At 33.1% G+C, this 20,742-nt stretch overlaps 2 protein-coding genes across 2 annotated transcripts in view; both read right to left on the reverse strand.

Moving 5' to 3' along the window:
- The window catches only part of LOC138138155 (epidermal retinol dehydrogenase 2-like), a 28,535-nt gene extending 12,462 nt beyond the window's left edge, over positions 1-16,073 (reverse strand). Inside the window, exons 1-2 of the mRNA XM_069057923.1 lie at positions 15,913-16,073; positions 7,055-7,376 (exon numbers count right to left, since the gene is read on the reverse strand). Coding sequence (XP_068914024.1) covers positions 7,055-7,304 — 250 coding nt within the window. The 5' untranslated portion in view covers positions 7,305-7,376; positions 15,913-16,073. The remainder of the gene's footprint in view (positions 1-7,054; positions 7,377-15,912) is intronic.
- Positions 16,074-18,436: 2,363 nt separating this feature from the next.
- On the reverse strand, positions 18,437-20,117 carry LOC138138709 (uncharacterized). The gene is made up of 3 exons (XM_069058710.1): positions 19,627-20,117; positions 19,351-19,572; positions 18,437-19,292 (listed from the first exon to the last, which is right to left on the reverse strand). Exons 1-3 carry the CDS (start codon positions 19,807-19,809, stop codon positions 18,630-18,632), a joined length of 1,068 nt encoding a protein of 355 aa, XP_068914811.1. The 5' UTR covers positions 19,810-20,117; the 3' UTR covers positions 18,437-18,629.
- Positions 20,118-20,742: the final 625 nt, after the last annotated feature.

A 20,742-nucleotide genomic window follows, 5' to 3' on the forward strand; every position in this document is an offset into this window, starting at 1 on the left:
TAAAATAGAAATGGCAAAGCCTATACGCCTATTGAGGGCTACTGTAAATGGGGATAAAATTAATTAATCGTTTCCAAGAAAACGTATTACTGACATTTTGTATTTATGTCAAATGTGTGAAAATTGCTTTTTATAAATTTTTAAATTGTCGTTAGATTGTTGAGAGTTGCCTTTTTCTATAAATTTATGAATAAAAGTTTGAGTTATGTTTGTAGTAATTGGAATACTTCTCTAATAAATAAGGCAAAACATTTACACACATTAAAATCTCTGAAAAATACATCAATAAAATCCAGCTATCAGCACGGGTTTGTTACAGGTTACAGGTAAGTAACAACAATTAAAAGATAAGTTTACAATATGACAATCTAGTCAAAATTGTGCTCACTACTTGTACGCTTTTTTTTTAATAGAACTGTACATTCGACCAATTTGGATAAAAAATGACACTGACAGTGCGGATGTCAGGTGAACGAATAATAAATGATTTATTAGGTGTGTAAAAATAATTTTAATGTCCGTCAAAGGAAAAGTAAAAATTACCAAAATAATTTTGTTACGACAAAAAATTTCCATTAAACGATGCTACGAGTATTTAAAATTTAAAAAGGACAGACCAGATTTAAGAGATCCGGCAACGATGTACCTATTCAGAAAATATAACCTTAGACCTGTGCCTTAGATGGAAAACAACCTAACATAACACAGTAACTGTCAATTTCCTTTAGGGAATTTAGTTATCATCGAGGTACTGCCAACAAAAACACTACATGGTCATAGCCAATTCGGTCCCAAAAAGATCGTGAATGCCTAATAGGCAGGGTTGGCATGTTTAAAACATTATGTTTTAATCTACAGTTTAAAACAGTGTTTTAAACATGTTGTATAAAAAACACACGTTTGTTTAAAACTGTTTAAAACACGTTTTAAACATGTTTTTTAATCCATGTGTTTTAAAACAAACAAAAAAACAAGAATTCAACTTTTTTTAGTCACGTGCATTTATTCATTTATTCCGATTATTCACATTTCCAATACAAATTGGGTTTTTTTTTATATGACAGGTCCACGAGTGCCAAAAAAACCCCAATTTACACACGAACTCGTCAAATAAACTACTATTATACCACTAGAGAATAACATGAGAAAATAATAAGAAATCTAAATTTCCGTAATTTTGCAGGTAATTGCAATACAACTGCGCAGTGCGCATGCCCAGTGGTTGAGCGTAAAAGTACAGCAACATATAGTGGAACCAGAAATATAGTGTTTTTATGAGGGATGGAGTACATTAACTTGAGAGGGTCAGTTATGGCAGGGCAATAAACTTCTGGCACTCGTCGCGCGACTGGGCTCTACCTACCTTTGTCGCCGATTTTCAGACGGCTCAAAAACATCTGTCACAGAAGATTTATAACTCTCTTCAAATTGGTAATAAAAGTGTCCCCAAAATTGTAAAAGAAATTATCGACCAGAGTCCATAAAAACACTATATTTCTGGTTCCACTATAATAAAGATTTCAACCGCTTTAATGCTGTTTTATTCGTGTTTAAAATTGGTTTAAAACATGTCTTTTTTAACCAAGTTTAAAACATGTTTTAAACAAAAAAAACTGTTTAAAATAAAAAAAACTGTATGTTTTGCTTTATAGCTATTAAGACAACAACAACACGCGTTGTCTTCAAGATTTTTTCTAACACTAACATCTTATCAGAAATTTTAATAAATTCAGAAATTATTCGAGGCGCGTCACAATACATAAAATGCGGAGGTTGCCGTGGGTACTATGGTAATAATATCAACAAATTTGGAAAAAAACAATTTTCATCGTTGAAATGTGCCAAAACGTTCCAGAAGAAATAAGAAAAAAGGGGCAATTTGTTACCAATGAAGTCTAAAAGTGCATACGAAAAGATGTATGTTTCGTTTCAAGGCCGGAACAATAAAAAAAAAGCATCAGGGAGGTAACGGAAGATGTCATTTTGGCTTTTCTTGATATGGGGTAAGCGTGTAGAACTTCATTAAAAGTTAATTCACACTACGGCAAGAATCATTTGAAGAAAATGTAAAGATTGCCATTTTCGATGGCCGGGCACTTGCATTGGATGAAACAGCAGAAGTTAAAGAAGAAGAAGTAAGGAACAAGAGCACGAAGCTAATATGGCAATTCCAATTCAATAATTGTACTTTTCACTTTTGTGAGAATTACTGTAAAAATGATGAATAAAATGTTACTTGAATGATGTGTGTGAGCGTATTTTATGACTCTATAAAATACGTTGCTATTGACGACGTGTCTTATAGAGACAAGCGTATTTTATGGGAAACATAAGGTGTGAGCTCAAATGCACCATGGAAACAGTATAAGATATTAGTGTTAGAAAAAATAAAAAAAACATGTTTTTTGCCAACCCTGCTAATAGGTTCATCAATTTTAATATGTAATATATCCACATGATACCTACATCCTACATACAGTCGTGTTCATTAAAGTGTTGTACAGCGACTTTAGGGTTGTGTGTATTGGATATAAACAATATCAGAACATCACCATGGTTGTGTCTTTCTCTTTGTTTGGAACTTGTTTTTTCTATTTTTGTGTTCAGTAAGCATTATTAGGTATTGCTAGGAAGCATACACGCAACAAAGCTTTTTTGAACTGTACGAAATCATGTACAAGTCCACACACTACAAATTCTGTACAACAACTTTTTGAACACAACTGTACATCCTGTATTTATTTACAGGGTTGTATTGATTTATCATGATTTTATCATTTCTTTTATGTGTTATCAGCTCTTTCATAACGGCAAATCTGGCAACACACTTTCGATTTATCTTTTTTTCCAGAATTAGCACTGAAAATGAAGCTGTATGAATTAAAGGCGACTGTTGAATGGATCTATCTATTTTGTCAAGATGACGACTGAAGTGTCCATTGGTTAAATAAAATAAGCAAGATCATTATTAAACACTACTAAATAAGTGCAAGTTGGCATTTCACATTTAAAAGTAAATATGTAATTGACCTTTAGGCTTGGTTTTTTTTCTCAACTCTAGTGCTACTCTACGAGTACTTTTGTTTTATATTCTTTCACTTGTTTCAAAAGACCTTTTTCTACCAGAGATGTCCTAGTATTGTCCAGCTACAGCTGAGCAATTTCTATTGCATCGACCGAGGACCAAATATACATATCGCAATATTCATTAAAATAAATCATTTTGTAATGATAACGATGTGTCAAATAAATTAACCTCTATCAAAATACGAAATTAAACCAGAGCTATGAATACGATTAAAATTAGCATTGTTGTATTCATTATTGCTGTATTGGTTTTAATTTTTTAGCACCTAGGTTTTGAAAATATTCAGGAAACAAATGGTGCGTTGTACTCCTTGCGAAGTAGCCTTTCAAACGAGGTGTCACTTGACATACCCTTATACAGGTGATCCAAAAAAAAATTTAATTGCTCTAGCAACTTTATTTCTTGTCCGATTTCAATAAGCGATATATCAAATGAAAAGGCGTTTAAGGGACTATCAACTGCCATATAATATTTATTTTTTAAAGAAGCAGTTTAAGTGGGGTGATATTTAACTTTCTTATTTTAAATTGTGACATATGTTTTTCATTTTAAAGTCACTATTTTTCTAAACATTGCTGTATAAAAATATTATTTGTTTTTTGAAAAGTTTTGAAGAAATAAAAATGTTTAATAAAATAATAATTGAGACATTTTAATGGAAAAGCGAATAAAATCAAGTTACTCTCAGCTAGAGCATTTGTTACGCAAAGAATTTGACAAGGACACGCTGTTTCCGTACCTCGAATGGAGTTCAGATCTGACATGTAGCATGTCGGTCATTTCTTCAAAAGTATTCATGCTCAATTATTGTTTATTAAACATTTTTATTTCTTCAAAACTTTTCAAAAAACAAATAATATTTTTATACAACAACGTTTGGAAAAATAGTGACTTTAAAAATAAGTAATGAAAAACATATATCACAATTTAAAATAAGAAAGTTAAATATCACCCCACTTAAACTGCTTCTTTAAAAAAATAAATATTGTATGGCACTTCATAGTCCCTTAAACGCCTTTTCATTTGATATATCGCTTATTGAAATCGGACAAGAAATAAAGTTGCTAGTGCATTAAAAAATAAATTGGATCACCCTGTATTTGGAAAAAAAAAGTTTGGGGTGGATTAGCACTTCCGGGAGCAAATAAACAAAAACCATATGCGGCAAAATGTGGGCAAAGAAAAACAATGACTGATCTGTTTCGGTTTTTTTTTACAAAAGCTATTCCAGTTAAAGTTTCCACACTGTATATCAAGTAACTAATAAAAAAAGTTTATATATTCATTATATTATAACACTCAAACGAGTTTCGAAAAGAAGTTCTTTCGATACCGGTTTTAGAAACATTTACTTCAATTTTTTATATTGGTAGTGACTGACAGTGAGTAGTGGCTAGATTATTTAACATTCAAAACTTGCAGTTGTTCGTCTAGTTAGCAGTGTTACCAACCCTTTATATTTGTCAAATATAAATTAATATAGGTCATTGTTCACTTTAACTACTTCTGGAATTTTCCCGTTTTTTCTGGCTAGACAGCCTCAGGGCGTCCTCCTACATCATTTCCCACCACTCAAACCTTGTTCAAATGAAAATTTTCCTTACCCTTTAGTTATACTAAGACTTGGCGCGACCTTGATGCGACCTTGAAACACAACAAGAGAGAAAAAAAAAGGCATTTGCACAAGGTTTGAATGGTGGGACACGATCTAGGAGGACGCCCTGAGGCTGTCTAGCCAAAAAAAACGCGAAAATTCCAGAAGTAGTTAAAGTGAACAATTACCTTAATATGTATATGTAATAATATTATAATAAACTAGGCAAAAATGAATAGGGAATTCCACAATTTTGATTGGAAAGCAAAATAATTGTCCCAATCCTTCCACGTATTCTTAAACACTAGATAAATTTTAAATGTTACAGGTACTTGAAATATTACATTTAATGTGTATATATTTATATTTCTAACACATTTCATTACACATTTTAAACTGTATTTATAAAAAATTCAAAAATGGAAAAATTCCCTATTCACTTTTGCCTAGTTTATATGTAATTAACTAATTACATTTGCCAAATATAATTTTCCTAACATTATGTTTTGACCTTTTTTTAATTTAAAATTTAAAATAGGGGCAAAATCAAAAAAATATTGTATTACACTCATTTTATAGGTCATTTTGTCGGACTTGTTTGCTTGCGCGTGCGACAAAATGATGTCTTATAAAACTTGTATAATAAATTACTATTGCGATACCAAGACTGTATTTTTTAATGTTATTTTATCACGATAGAAATATTTAAACCATTTACATGTACCTATTACTCAAACTGCATGCCGTTACGGTCGCTGCAAAGCTGAGATCTTCTTGCAACTGACAACGTGAATCCAGCAATTTTTTTTTATAGTTGTATGTAATTAGTTAATTACTTATTATACGGAAGATAACCGACCTTAGGCAATAATACCTTGGTTGTGCTTCCTTGTCAGAGATTGTTTACAACAGAGCAATTTTAAAACTAATAAATCACAACATTTTTAATGTTTTTCATTCTTTATCTTCGTCTTATAAAGAACACTTGGTTTTCTCATTTCCCGATAAAAAACTTACATGGCTGACATTTTATCACTTACGGATACAAAAACCGCGATATGGAAACAAATTTCCTACTTTATAATCGTGCCCCTCGAACTTAATTACCCATAACGCCTTTGCAATCTCAATTAATTGATGTTCTACTAATTCACCCAAAAGAAAGTTTCGGCGAGGATAACATCTAAAAATTCTTTCACACCTTTGCAACTCTTACAAAGCTATTCCCAAGAATCGGTTTTCTTTAGCCGGAATATCCAAGAGATTTCGTTGAATTAAAATATTCCGTTGCGCAACACTTGTTTAGAGGTCACGATTAGCATGAGGTTACACATCGCTCAGCCCCCGTAAAACCTTAACAACTAAAGAAAGTTTTTTTCTGGGTCTAGATTATAATTAATTTTTCATATACAAAGATGTTCAGTTGCAACCTTGAAGCTGGGGTTTATGAATAAAATTATGTATAATCAGTTTAGAGGGTTTGTGGTAATTGTTTAATCAAACGAACGAAAAATGTCACAACGTGATTTTCCACCATAAAGTGTATAATTTGATCTCTTGAAAAGTGTCTTTCCTAAGTACAATTGAAACAAAAGAAAGTTAATGATATAAAAGCAATAACACAATAAGGACACTCTTGTCATAATGATTATAAAAGAAAGTTTTCTGTAGTTTTTAAGCTACTCTTCTTTAATGTCAAAACAGTCACGAAAATTTCTTTTCTATCATTATTACAGAACCGCTGCAATTTTTTAGAATCCACCAATTTGTCTGCTACATCACGACCAGAAAGTGTTACTTAAGCGCGAATAACCAATTCAGTGGTATTCGCATTTCATGCCCTGATAACTACAAACTGCTATTTGTTAGATGTCACCCAGAGCGCCCTCCGCGACCACGTTTCATTGCGCAATTCTGCACCAAACTACATAGAGATGTGGCCTGCATGATAATATTAAATTTAGACGCGTTCCCATAGCCGTGAAAGTAAGATTATCATTGCGCAATTACAAAGAAAGTGAAATTGTTAGCTGTCATTAAGATGCACTTGATATTTGATCTTGTTGAGATTGTATACGATCATACTAAGTGAATCTGTACGGAAATATATCCTGCGAGGTGACCCAAAGTCACTAGTGACAGTCATGGTTGGTTAATTGTAGTTGGCATGTTACATTGTTTCGACAGTTGCACCTTGCAAAATGAACAGAGTGTCGGACTCATTCAAGATATTTCGTGAAATTTCTAAACTATGTATTTTGTAATAACATGTTTGAGTCTACCATCTATCGGTAGAGACGCTGTTACGAAACCCTCATCTAATGTAATTCGTTGCTCAACAGCTGCAAAATCCGTTTTCGTTAAATTCTTACCTTTAATGTTGACGTCCCATAACACAACTATGGCTTCCAATCTGGCCAATCTGAGGGCCAAAAGACGGCCGAGGCCTCCACCTCCACCGGTGATCAGCACTATTTCTCCTTTGATTTGTTTGTAGTGCTGGTAGGACTCGGGCAGGAAGGATACGATAAGAGATTTCATCATTACGATGAAGGACATCAACAAGAAGCCGAGCACGTCCAGTAACGACCGGAGAATGCCATAGTCGCTCTTGTTCACCATTTTTAAGGCACTAGATAACTAGATTTTGACTGGACAAGGACTCGTTAACATCGTCGGAATCTAGGAAGGCCCCTGCAACAACCATTAAATTCTTAGACTTTCTGGATTAAATGTTATATGATTGCGACAGTGCACATTTTACGGAGAAACAAATGGAATATAATAATGCATCATTCCACACATTAACGGTAGCTTATGTAAGAAATTGAGAAATGCAGTTTGTTTGTTTCAGTTGCGCCCTAGTTAGTGATGCATATTTTGAAATGTGGTATATTTTTTTAGATAGTCAAATGTAATTTTTTTAAATTCCGCGTTGGTCCAACTGGTTACATAACTAACGTTAAAATGACCAAAATACAAGCAGTACCACGATACACTTACTACTACTATACTTACAAGTGTAAACTACCTGTCATGTAAGTGTTGGTTTACATCCATGATTACATGGCGTTCCATCATTAACGTTTTTTAGTCGGTTGCTAATGTAACGACGGTAGAACTTAATAGTGTCACTTACAATCTCAGGAAAATAACGAACATAATAATAAATAATTAAATAACAATATGTAATAATAATGTTATACAGGGTGACATTGAAATGCATCATAATACAGGCTGTTTTCGAAGTTGAGGCGTTCCTTTTAACATTTGATAGTATGCGTTGTTCTAAAGAGTTTTAGCCAAAATCACCTTAGTAAAATGTATACGGCAATGAAGATACAATAAGTTAATTTTTTGAAATTTTTGAAACCGGTCCTGCTCAAATTTGCGCTGATTGTTAGAAATTAGAATTGACACAAAAAAAATCAAATGAGCACGGACGTTAATCAAAAACAGTGTCAGAGTTGTCACCTAATTAGTCGGAATGGCTTTAACATTTACGAAAATAATGAGCTCACAGATATGTTGCTAATGTATATGCGCAATGTTATCACGTTATCAGAATGCAACTGTGGCGTCCAGAGAGTACGGAGAGCGATCTCCAGAAAGACACCATCCTGGGCCACGTTAATTATTAATCTAGTACAGTGGAGAAATAGACAGGACCGGACTCAAAATTTTAGAAAACAATAAAAATAAACAATCAATTATCTCCGTTAATACAAACATCTTACTAAGAAGATTTAGGCTAAAATTCTTAAGAATAATGTATAGTACCTCGTGTTACAAGGAACGCCTCAACTTCGAAAACACCCTGTATGTAAATCAATAAGTGAATAAACCGAAAATGTGGTTAAACATTTTATTTGTTACTAAATTGTAAACGTCATTTATTCGAACTGTCACTTGACGTTGAAAAGTCATTTTAACTGGCTAGTAGCGTTAAATTGACAGCAGACCAGTTATGAATTTAACAAGTTAGTAGAGAAATTTGAAATTTGGAAGGATAGTAGCGTTTTTAACATTTGAACATTTTTATTTCTTTGTTTCATACAAATTAAAATTAAATGTACAATTACAATTTCCGCTAAACTGCAGCCCTCATCTGTGATCGTAAATCTTCTTGTTGTTAAATTCTTTGTATTCCGTAAAGTGACGATAATATATTTCTCAACATCTTCTACGTCCTTCACCGTCAACGAGAGAAGCTCGTCACACCGGCAAGCACCAAAAATTCCAAAAATTGTAATCACTTTATATAACAACCAATAGTCATCAGGAGCTTCAACAAGAAATTTTTCCACTTGCTCTTTTGTTAAAACCCTTGCCTTCTTCGGCACGTAACGCTCATTTTTTCTCTTGAGAAAAGCAATTACCTTATGAAATCTACAAATGTCAAGTTAAAATATCACTTTTTTGACAACGTCTGTAATAGGAAAACAAACCTGCGAACTTCAACATTTTCTTTAATTTCCAGGCAGCTTTTTAACATGGACCATTTCGACCACAAAGAATTGGGGCTAAATTTGTCTGACAGTTGGTGACGATACACCAAAAGAACGTCTTCCGTTACACCAGTTACGTTATTGTTTTTCTGCAAATTTTTAAATTCTTCATATTCTCGTTCATATCTTGCTAAAGACTTCGCTGGCAGTTAACTGGAAGCCACATTTATAGCTTCCTTTTTGATTTCTTCTGGCACGTTCATTTGAGAAAAAATCTTGACGGAAATAAACAATTTGAACAAACGGCGCGTTGTCATAGTAATTGTACTTCTAAGGTTTCTGAGTTTTGACCAATAATTTGGAAGAAAACAGAATTTGATCATTTTTAATTTTATTCGAATTTTATTTAGTTGTTTACAATTTAGTAACAAATAAAATATTATACAAGACACGCCAGGTAACTGGTTTTACTGGCTCAAGGAGGTAACTGACTCGTCTTCGACTCGTCAGTTATATCCTCCATTCGCCAGTAAAAACCATTTTACCTGGCTTGTAATATAAAATACTATTAAATTGATAAAGTCCAATTCCATCCCCTACGAGACGCTTCTCGAAGTTCTAATAAATCAAAACATGAATGAAACATAGCGGCAAAAACGTTCTAAAAACAGAGAGTCACCGAACCTTACTATGAAAGAAACAGCCGAAAAACACTTTAAATACACAGACAGAGCTGCAAAAACGTGTAAGAATACTATGAATGAAAACCAAAAACTGTTTGCACCTTTTTTGCGTTGCACGCTGTACCGTCTCAGCTAAGACTTTCCAGTCTAAGTTATTTTCCAGCGGATTTTTGTGAAATTTAAAATGCAGATATTGTAGACGGTGAAGAATAAAATCCCATTAATGCAATCACCCAAGTCTTAAAAACGTAATTTTTACGTGCCTTTTTAAAATGTTGAATCAATTAAGATTTACATAAAAAATTGATCCCCAATAAAAAATGCTGTAGGGAAAAACTCGAAAGACGTCAGGTTTGCAAGAAAAAAGCAAAAAACTGTGTTAAACATGGCTGCAAATGCAAAAAAGTAGACGCCTATGAAACAAACGCGCAATTTTGCAGAATTTTGGTCATCCCTTTTCGCAGAAGCGCAGGTGACATATTTGACGTTTATCTTGCTAACCTTACAAACACTTACAAAGTTGAAGACAACATTTGGACGTAATTTATTACTCTGGATGCTTTAATTCTTCCATAAAGGATTAAAACACGATCGGGATATTTTAGCAAGGTAATTTAGTTCACGTGCGCTTCCTGTGTCTTCAAATAAATTGACGACTCTCTTAACCTTACATTTTGTAAAGCCTATATTTGGATAATGTTCCACGAGAAAACGAACTGTGTCATTGAAGTTCTTACGACACTCTCCATTGGCATTTTTTTTCCTTTTTCAACAATATTGAAATTTCTGCCGCTGTAGTGTGTTTTTAGAGTATTTTCAATAAATTTTCACAATTTGACGTTTCTAATAAAGCGCGCCCAATTTTGACAGACTTTAAAAAGTCTACAAAATGTTGCTTGGCAATTAATCATCAATTGTTTCAAAAGGTAACTGCTCAAATATCTTCAAATTTTACATTAAATTTTTAACGACAAAATCTAATCTTTTCGTTGAATCAGACAAGTGATTTACTTAATTGTATGTGTAGACCCATATTTTTTAATGTTTAACAATCTAATAATCGCGCATAATTTTCGATAAAGTAAACATGTGTTAAAATTACATTTTTTAACCTGAGGTAATTTTATTATTACTAATTGAACCTTCACGGTCTAAAATATCCGCATTTTAAATTTCATAAATATCCGTTGGCAAATACTTTACCAGTAAACGTTCATAATGACCGGGTTCGTTGGGAAATGTGAATAGCAATCTGTTTCAGTCATCGTTTTCGCACATTCATCTTTCAAACATGGATTATGTGCACATTTACCAGAGGCGGATGGTAAATGTGGATATAAATTTACTACGACTGAAGCTGTAAAGCTTCACTGCACTATACAATTCTAAATGATATCGAACAATTCCTGTCGCAATAAGGACTAAATAGCAATTTGATTTCCTTAAGTAAATTGTATATTGTTGTTCCTTACGTTTATTTTATTTTATTATTTTGTTGTTTTTTAATGAACCATATTTTATATCTAATTACACACCCGTACATTGTACAGACCCATAATATACCTATGTATTAATATTTTGGTATCAATGCATTTTTATTTAAATAATACTTAATTAATAAATAAAATTAATAAACCTGCTGAAGCCTGCTCCAGTTCAGTAAATAGTGCAATAAACATTTTCCAGAAGTAGGTATATATACTAGGACACTCTACACATTTACCGTTAAAAGTGCATATAAGAGCTAATTTACGCACATTGTCCGGTTCTGCTGGTCAATGTACAGATAAGCCGGTGGATGTGCACATTGACCCTTTTTGCATTGTTATCGTAACATATACATTGTAGCAACACCTGTAATGGCGAAGTTCAGCTTGAATGCCGCTTTTAACTGCTGGATCAGTGGTCAGAGAATGGATAAAAACATTAATAAAAATGAGAATTTGAGTGCAACAATTTCAGAAATATGTATATTAATTTTTACAAATTAGTATCTCCTTTACTAAAGAGATCCTCTGCGAAGAAAGTATTATTGTTTTAGAAACAGTATCTTTCATCAGTTTCATCTTCTTCAAATGTACCTATACCTGGGACCATTACTACCCATCCACTCCGTATGGTAAATTTTACAAAATTATCACTTGTAATTACATAAGTGCTTCGAAATTATCAATTTGTAATACGAAAGTTGATTAGCAACTACGAGTGTCATTTTTTGACGTTTTATTATCCCGAGGCGCAGCAGAGCGAAATTGGTCAAAAAATGACACGAGTATTTTGTTTTAATCAACTTGAGTATTACAACTAATCATTTCAGAAGCACGAAAGTAATTCGGTAAGATTATTTCATGAATAAAACGGTTGCAAGTTGTTTGTCGGAAGTTGACGATTCATGTTGACATTTGACATAAAAGTAAAAAATATGACATTAGTATTCAGCGTTGCCTTGAAAATAAAAAATAAAAACATTTGAAAAAGGAACATAAAGGATTATCGAATTATTATCGCTATAATCCAAAAAATAAAGTCTTACAATTGGTCGAAAAAGATGATGAATGAAATAATCGGGGTAAGTTGTGTTTTGGGGAAAATCTGTTAGGCTCGGTTGCATAAAGCTTAGTTAACATCGTGTCAGCTAACAACGCGTCAAGTCGGAAATCCGTCCACTTGATTGGCTGATTCAAATTCAATGTTCAAAGTATCAAATATCAAAAACGTCAAATGAGATTGTGTAAACATAAAATCAGAAATATTTTTATGTAAAACCTAATTAAAGCATGCAAATGTAGTTGCAGGAACTCACAATCATGCAGAAATTGGTAGTTAAATGTAAAGTAGAAAGTACTAGAAGGTAACAGTAACAACCCTACTTTTTATCTAGTGAACGGATAGAAATAAACTCGGCAGAGCCTCGACTTAAATCTTTTACATTCTAAAACATGCTAAAATAAATACATATCTACATTTTTTTTTGATCACTTCTGTCATTCGTTTTGTTTAATTTTTAAAGATTTGATTAAAACAGTGAACTATGAACAGTATAAAAATTTATTTTAATAAATTTCACTCAATTAAACAATTATTTAAAAAACAACGTTGCCCTTTTCTATCCGTGTTGTGACAAGCCTCTATCAATTTTGATACTAACTCCTGTAATGATCATAAGTGATACCCAACGTATTTACATAGTTATCTTTTACCGCTTAATGATAATCTCAAAATTATTAATTTGTCCAGTTCATTTTTGTTCCCGAGAATTTTCAACCCCTTCATACTCTCCCCGCCACTGAATACTACATATAATCGATTCACGATGAATGTGGATAAGGGGTGGCTATGACATCTGGTAACATTGTTGGTAGTAGCTACAGAACAAATACAATTCCCTAATCGCAACAAGCATGTCATTTTTTTGACAGGAAAAAATATAAAATTGAATCAGTTTATCCAACATGATAAAAATAAAACACAGCCACCCCTCATCCGCATTCATCGTGAATCGATTATACTCGTACTTAGATGTATGAGTAGTGACTAATTCAAGGTCACAGCACGTCAGACCGGTGATGATAGGTACTCACTAGAGCACATTCTGCATCGACCGCCGATTCGGCTGTCAAGGACATTCGTTACTTACCTAGGATAAAAAAACTAACAAAGAAGTGAACACCTGGTGACGCATTTCTGAAATTAATTTTATTCTATGCAAATAGAGAATGGATGATTCAATACTGCATCAAGGTTTCATCAAAGAATTTTTAAGAAAAATTATAAAGTTTTCAAAAAATAATTTTCTACTGCATTCTAGCATTTATACACTTTTGTTAATTACGGAAGCCGCAAAGTATTACGTCTGCAGATAATAAAATAATAGTTACAAGTTATTTATCTAACACATATTACACATTCAGTAAGTAGATTTGCACAGCTTCATAAATATACAAGGTGATTCACGAATAGTGTCTGATTTAGCGCCTTTATTCCTTCAACATAAATTACTCTCTCATAGAATACTTCGCTGTTTTTCAATTTGAATAAAATTTTGTGATCATAGTAACCCGATTTAAGAAAAATGAAACAATAGTGTCAATCAAATGTAACACTATTCGTGAATTACTCTGTATTATTAGGGAGAAGCTAACCTTTGTACCTCCTCCAAAAAACTAGTGGACTCGTAATAATTGTTTTGGCCATGAAAATAGGACTTTATACTTAATAATATGTACTAAAAAACTAATTTGTAAACTAAAGATTATAGTCTACAGCAGGCGAATGTTTTTACGACAGTCTCACATTAAGACACAGACGAATAAAATTTTCTTAATTAACTCGTACGACTTTTAGATGTTAAGATTTTTCAGAAGCATGCATAGGATCAGAAAACAATATTTTGAAAAATAAACGTATTTTTAAAATTTTCATTAGCATTACATACATACGTATTAATAAAGAGAAATTTTAAACGTAAAATAATTCAATTTTTTTATTTCGCGTTTATAACATAGCTATTACAGCACTCAAAAGAGTGCGTTAATAGCTGATTTGAGTGCTGTAATAGACAATTTACATTTCCTTTCAATGTCATCAAATGCCAAATCACGCTAAATAAACGATATATGTATGTACTAATAACTTTAAATTGAACGTTCAAATGTTCCACTGTAACATCTGCGTCACCAACCATCATAAAATTCCCCAAATTTGCGATTTTTCATTTAAAAAGGCGCAAAATAGAAAAACTAGTGTATAAAGCATTTTGCAGCAATTACTCCTGCATGGCACTTCTCGCAAGCTCATCGTGCCCTAAACCCGTGCGTGCTACAAAATGCTTGGTAATTGTTAACTTTAACTACTTCTGGAATTTTCGTGTTTTTTCTGGCTAGACAGCCTCAGGGCGTCCTCCTAGATCGTTTCCCACCATTCAAACCTTGTGCAAATAAATTTTCGTTAACCTTTAGTTATACTAAAACATTGGCGCGACCTTGACGCGACCTTGAAACACAACAAGAGAGAAAAAAAAGGCTTTCGCACAAGGTTTGAATGGTGGGAAACGATCTAGGAAGACGCCCTGAGGGTGTCTAGCCAGAAAAGACGCGGAAATTCCAGAAGTAGTTAAAGTGAACAATTACCAAATATATATAATATAATATATTATAAAACTCGATCATAATACAATAGTAAATGACGTTTCTATTCTAGAAACGTGAAGCGAAATGTGTGAAAATATTCTGTCGGATTGTTGACGATGAATTAAGTGACATATTTGTAAATGGTAAAAACACGTAGACGTAATTTATCACAGAGGCGTTTAGTTGCAATAAAAATTAGTGCTCTACTGCTCTATTGCTACGAGTACATCGAGAAGTTACAAATCGGAGTCTTTTGTTAAATTATCGCAAGAGTTATAAGATTTGATGAAAGTCGAGACTTTAGAAGAAACCACAAGTCAGAAATATTAACATGAAAACAATCTGATATTTCCATTGTTTTTGAAGAATAGAAATTTGAATTTGTGCACAGTCGTAATTTCATGAGGTAAGATGGTAAAATTTGGAAATGACAAAAATATCAGACTTCAGCCTTCAACTTAAATGGTGCACACTGCATGATACAACAAAATGCAAAAATGCATGAGATTCAAGGTCAGACAACAGGAATTGTACCACTCCGCAAAAAATATATGTTCTTATTTTAAACGAACTTGAAATTTCGCCCGCATCGACCTTAGAGCAAGAGTGTAATGACCTCGCTCGTCGACATTTATCCATTTAAAAAAAGAAACTTAAATAACTAAACTCCACCAGATTTACGAAAGGTGCACTGCCGACATTATTACCCTTGACATCCTTCACTTATTATCTAACAGCTTGAGAACTACAGTGTAAAATACCACTCCGGTTAAAAGCGAAACTGCGAGTGAATGTACCGGTCCAATTATTGTGTGATCGATCGGTCTTTGACGTAACACCAAAACATAACCAAAAAATAAAAGAAATTGAACTCATTCTCCTATTAAATGGTTAATTACATTTCAACCGACTGGCGTAATGACGCTGTTATGTGATAGAAAATAGATTTTTTTTTATTCTTAACACCAACCTGAATCAACGGTTAGGTTTCCATTCTACAGACGATGTTTAGAAGGAGATATTTTAAACGATCTTTCTGAAGGAGCCGACAGCGGTCATCACACACTCACCATGCTTTGGAAACTGGTAGTCTATTTCAACTGTAAACAAAAGTATTGGCGTGTGTGGTCAATGGGTTGGCGTCGGGGCGCAAGGCGAATTAAGCTGCGCCTGCGCAACAGACGCATTTTCAAACAGGTGCAATTAGGTAGGTGGGATGGTTCGCTCGTAATGTCGCGTTTATAATTATTGCTTTGAGTTGTATTACAATCTAAATTACATTACCTCTTACACAATTCAGGATACTTTTCATAAGACACAGGGTTTGTCTCTTGTTTTAAGTAATAACGAAGTCTTCATTCATTATTAAACTGCCGCCACACATTAATTATATTAGAACAAAAACAAAGCAATATTTCTCTATTTCAAAATGTTTATAATAATTTTATTGTGGCGCAGTAGACATTGAAATTAGTCTATGAGTAAATTTATTCACTAAAAAAGTCCCATAAAAGAAACTGGTCGTTAATGGGTTGACTAATTCAAAACAAAAGTAAATTCTTCAAATTTTGCTAATATACAGCGTGAAATTGAAATACGCCATAAACTATAGTATGTTCAATAAGTGAATAAACCGAAAATATGGTTAAACATTTTGAATTATGTATAAAGTCGGTTCTGGAAGCTCTAATAAATCGGAACATGAATATCGGCAAAAACGCTTTAAAAACACAAAACCTTACTATGAATGAAATAGTCGAAAAACATTTTACATACACAGAGCCGCAAAAACAAGTGAATGAAAACGCGGTAGCTACCTACTACAAGTAGCACCCGCGCTAACAAAACTTTTTTTGCGCGATTGTACTCTATTTGCTTGTTTATCACGTGTGTTTCCAAGACGGTAAGTTGTGTTTACTCGTTGCTAACGATAAACTCGACGGTAAATAATTTTGGTGTTCTAGAACGGTAAGTAAATTTATTCAAAATTGACCAATTATTATAATAATTTTTATTTAGACGGAAGTTGAAGACAAGATGTTGGGGAAACTTATAGTCGGCCTTCCTTACCACTGCAATGCATTAGCGGACTTGCCGCGACATTAGCATTGTCAAAATTTTCATACCATGAATTTTCCTTGTTTTCTTGATTACACATTGAGGTCGTAGATTTCGAAAATTCTTTATTTGTGACGCCACGAAGAATTTTTCTTACAAATTGAATCTTGTTTTCGACACAATATTCAATGTAGCCATCAGCTGTACTTGAAGCCTTCCAGCCTCCATGTCTTTTCGGTCTAAGAAGGTCCTCACCTTAGCTAACAATGTAGCTGAACTTCGAGGAAACGAAATCATAGCCGAACGCACCCCACATTCCAAGTTTCTTCTACCACTGTTTCTTTTTCAATACGACTGGCGTTAATATTATCACAAAAAACTGCAATGGCGGTAACTGTTTGTAAATTGCTATAGAAACTAAATACAAAAATCGACATTATGGTAACATGATGTGCAGGGTAACATATATCATTGTCTATTCTAGATATGAATGCTTTGTAATAAATATTCAATCGCCCAAAAAACGTCATAAGCATCACGACCATTAACGACAATGTACCGATCTCAGTCAATAATTGGAGTCGTCGCTGCGCTCCTCGTCCAAACAATTGTCTTCGATCGGTACATTGTCCTTACCGTTCTTTATACTACTTTATCGGGCCGATATTATACCGATTATTATACTATTGTGCCTTTTGTGTTGCATTCAATTACTTTTTAATTTTACTTTTCTTTCTAACGTGATGTCAGTGTCGTACTCAACTTTTGTGCTTGAACTGTACGTACATGCCGTTTCCGCCCTCATGCGGATGTCTAGCTCAAAACTGAATGCACGTAATTTTCACAAATGACCTGAAGATCCTAGATTTTTATTGATTATTATTATTATTAATTGATTGACGTAATCTTCAATGTACTATGTATGTATTTAGAATCTTTAATTAATAATGAACACCGCATGAGTTGGATATGTTAGTTCAAGAACTGAAAAACGAGAGAAAATGATATCTAATTAGTTTTTATAAACTTTGAAAATGTCCATGTTATTAATAACACTGTGTATTAGTAAACAATAGGTAGATTATTTATTCAACACTGTCAGGAGGTCTAACGTTAGATTATTTATTAATGTTGGATTACAAAGTTGATGCATTTAACCTTTAATTACAAATGATGGTAGTTACAATTACGTTAGTCGTTATTACACGTTATAGCACTTAGAATGTGCAAGGCTAATGTTATTTTTATGATACCTCGGAAAGTATCAAAGCTACAATTTTCAAAGTTGACCTGTCCTATTATTATGTTCACAACTTCTGATTTAATTAAATTTGATGGTTGTGAGAATAAGGAAACACGAAATAGAGAAGAATTAATTTTAAAAGTTACAATAAAAAGTCATAACCAGCAACCAGCAATAAATATTTAATTTATTTTATTTCATCCTGTGTCAAATTTCAATACTTTACGTCATCAGTTTGAATCCGGGAAAACGCAAAAAACGGCCGGACGCCGGTTAAGTGTTGCTATTGGAAACACAAAAGTAACAATCGGAATAACAATTATTCAAGTTTAAGAAATGTTTTATTCAAAACTACATACATCTACAATACAAGTTAACAATGAAACTTAAATATTAATGTTCAGATTAATAGTACAATTTGTATTGCCCTCAATATTTACTGGAGGATAATTACTGCTAGAAGAAATGGTGTTACTAAGACTGGTTTTATTACTAACTTCTTTCTTTTGCTGTTGCAATACTTCGACAAAGGTTTCTCCGTTCAGTATCATCCTGGCAATTTTATTTTTGCTTTCCAAAGAGTCTTCTATGTATTTTTCAGCCACAGACGAACTCTTCCAAGCTCCGTGTCTTTTTAGTACTGCTAAATCAGCACCAGCATTGGCCAAAAGCGTTGCAGAAGTTCTCCGAAACGAGTGACCAGTATATTTGTCAGGATCTTGAAGACCCAAAAACAGTGCAATTTGTTTTGGCATCCCTCCAATTGTGTGTATTCCTACTCTTTGTACGGTACACTTTGAATTTCTATATCCCAAAAATAACATTCTATGGTTAACATGTTTTGGCCTCAGTGACACGTATTTTCTGAATAACTCCACACATTTAATTCCGTCTACTTCGTCTATTACAGTGAAGGTCCTTCTTTGATTTGTCTTAGTGCAGGGAATTGTAATTACTAACTGCGTTTGAGTTTCCTGGATATCGTCTAGTGAAATGTTATACAATTCTTCTCTTCTACAACCACCAGCTATTCCAATCATAGCAATAACCTGTCAATTCAAAAAAAAACTCGTTTATTTTCTTGTTTTATTTGAAATTTGCTCTTACTTTTGTCAGGAGATATTTGTCAGTACAAGCTTCTTTCATAAATCTATACATTTCTTCTCGGGTTAATGTTTTAGATTGTTTGGATTCATGACCAATTGATTGTTTTTTCAGGAAAGCTAACAATTTAGAAAAGCGAGATATGTCAAAATTTTCATTCGCAATTAATGTTGATTTAATCATTGAATATTTCGGCCACAAAGAAGATGCTCCTATTTTCTTAGACTAAAAACATTAGTTCACAAATAAAATAAGCAATATGACCATTTAAATTCTTACCAAATCTAAAAAATAAGCCAGCATAACTTCTTCGGTTATTTCCTTAACATTATTTTCAACTTTCCACTCGCAAAAATGGCTGAATTCTTTGTGGTATCGTTCACCAGACTTACTTGGAATTAATTTAGCACACGCTTCTTCAGATTTTTTTACAATTCCTGGAGGATTTGCATTGGAAATCATTTTGACACACCAAATTATTTCGACAAAATCAACAAATTAAACAATTGCCAAACAGCCGTTGCTAATAATGTTCCAAAAATGTGACTAGATTTGGAGCATTTGTTGAATTATTTTGAAATTAATTTCAATGTTTCTTTCAAACGAAATTTGAGGCAGGATGAAATAAAATACATAACGACATTCGTCCGTGAACTCTTTTTACAGTACTCGTTTCGAGTTTCAAGACTCGGCTCCTTCGTCGCCTCGTCCTTAAACGTCAAACTCGTACTGTAAACTATGAGTTCCCGGACTTATGACGTTAATTACTATAACAAACATCTCCAAAAAACTGTTATTGGAAACGGAAATATGTCCTAGTCGACGTACTTATGTTAATACATATTTATTTTAGATATACAGGTCTCCCTAAAAAAAAAAGACGAGTCCATAACTCCCGTATTTATCGCTGGATTTTAATTATTTATACACCAAATTAAATAATAATATATACAGGGTGTTAGGGAATGGTCTCCCAAGAATTTCAGGGTGAGTTTGTGGGAGAAAATGTGGTCGAAAACCTTAATACCATTTTTCCTAACATGAATGGTTTTCTCAAAAATAAAAATTTTAAATGGTGCCCCACTGTTTGGGAGCTTTTGCACAATTTTATTGTTATGATAATTAAATAAATAGTTAACGTTTTGTAATGAAAGTCAATTGCTTACCAACCAAGAACAACAATGCCCTATGTCAGATTTTATCAAGTACCTACTGTCACAATGACGTTTCGGTTTTAAATACATCCGTTGAATAAATCTCATTAAAAACTACCAGGACTGCATTTTTTTTGACACAATCAATAATTATATTCGAAATATTTTTTTTTTTGCCTTTCCCCTTTCACCTAACAGGCCTATCAGGTACCTTTTACAGTCGGCTTGGTTTCTCATTTTT

This window comes from Tenebrio molitor, chromosome 9, assembly GCF_963966145.1.
Source record: "Tenebrio molitor chromosome 9, icTenMoli1.1, whole genome shotgun sequence".
Lineage (NCBI taxonomy): Eukaryota > Metazoa > Arthropoda > Insecta > Coleoptera > Tenebrionidae > Tenebrio > Tenebrio molitor.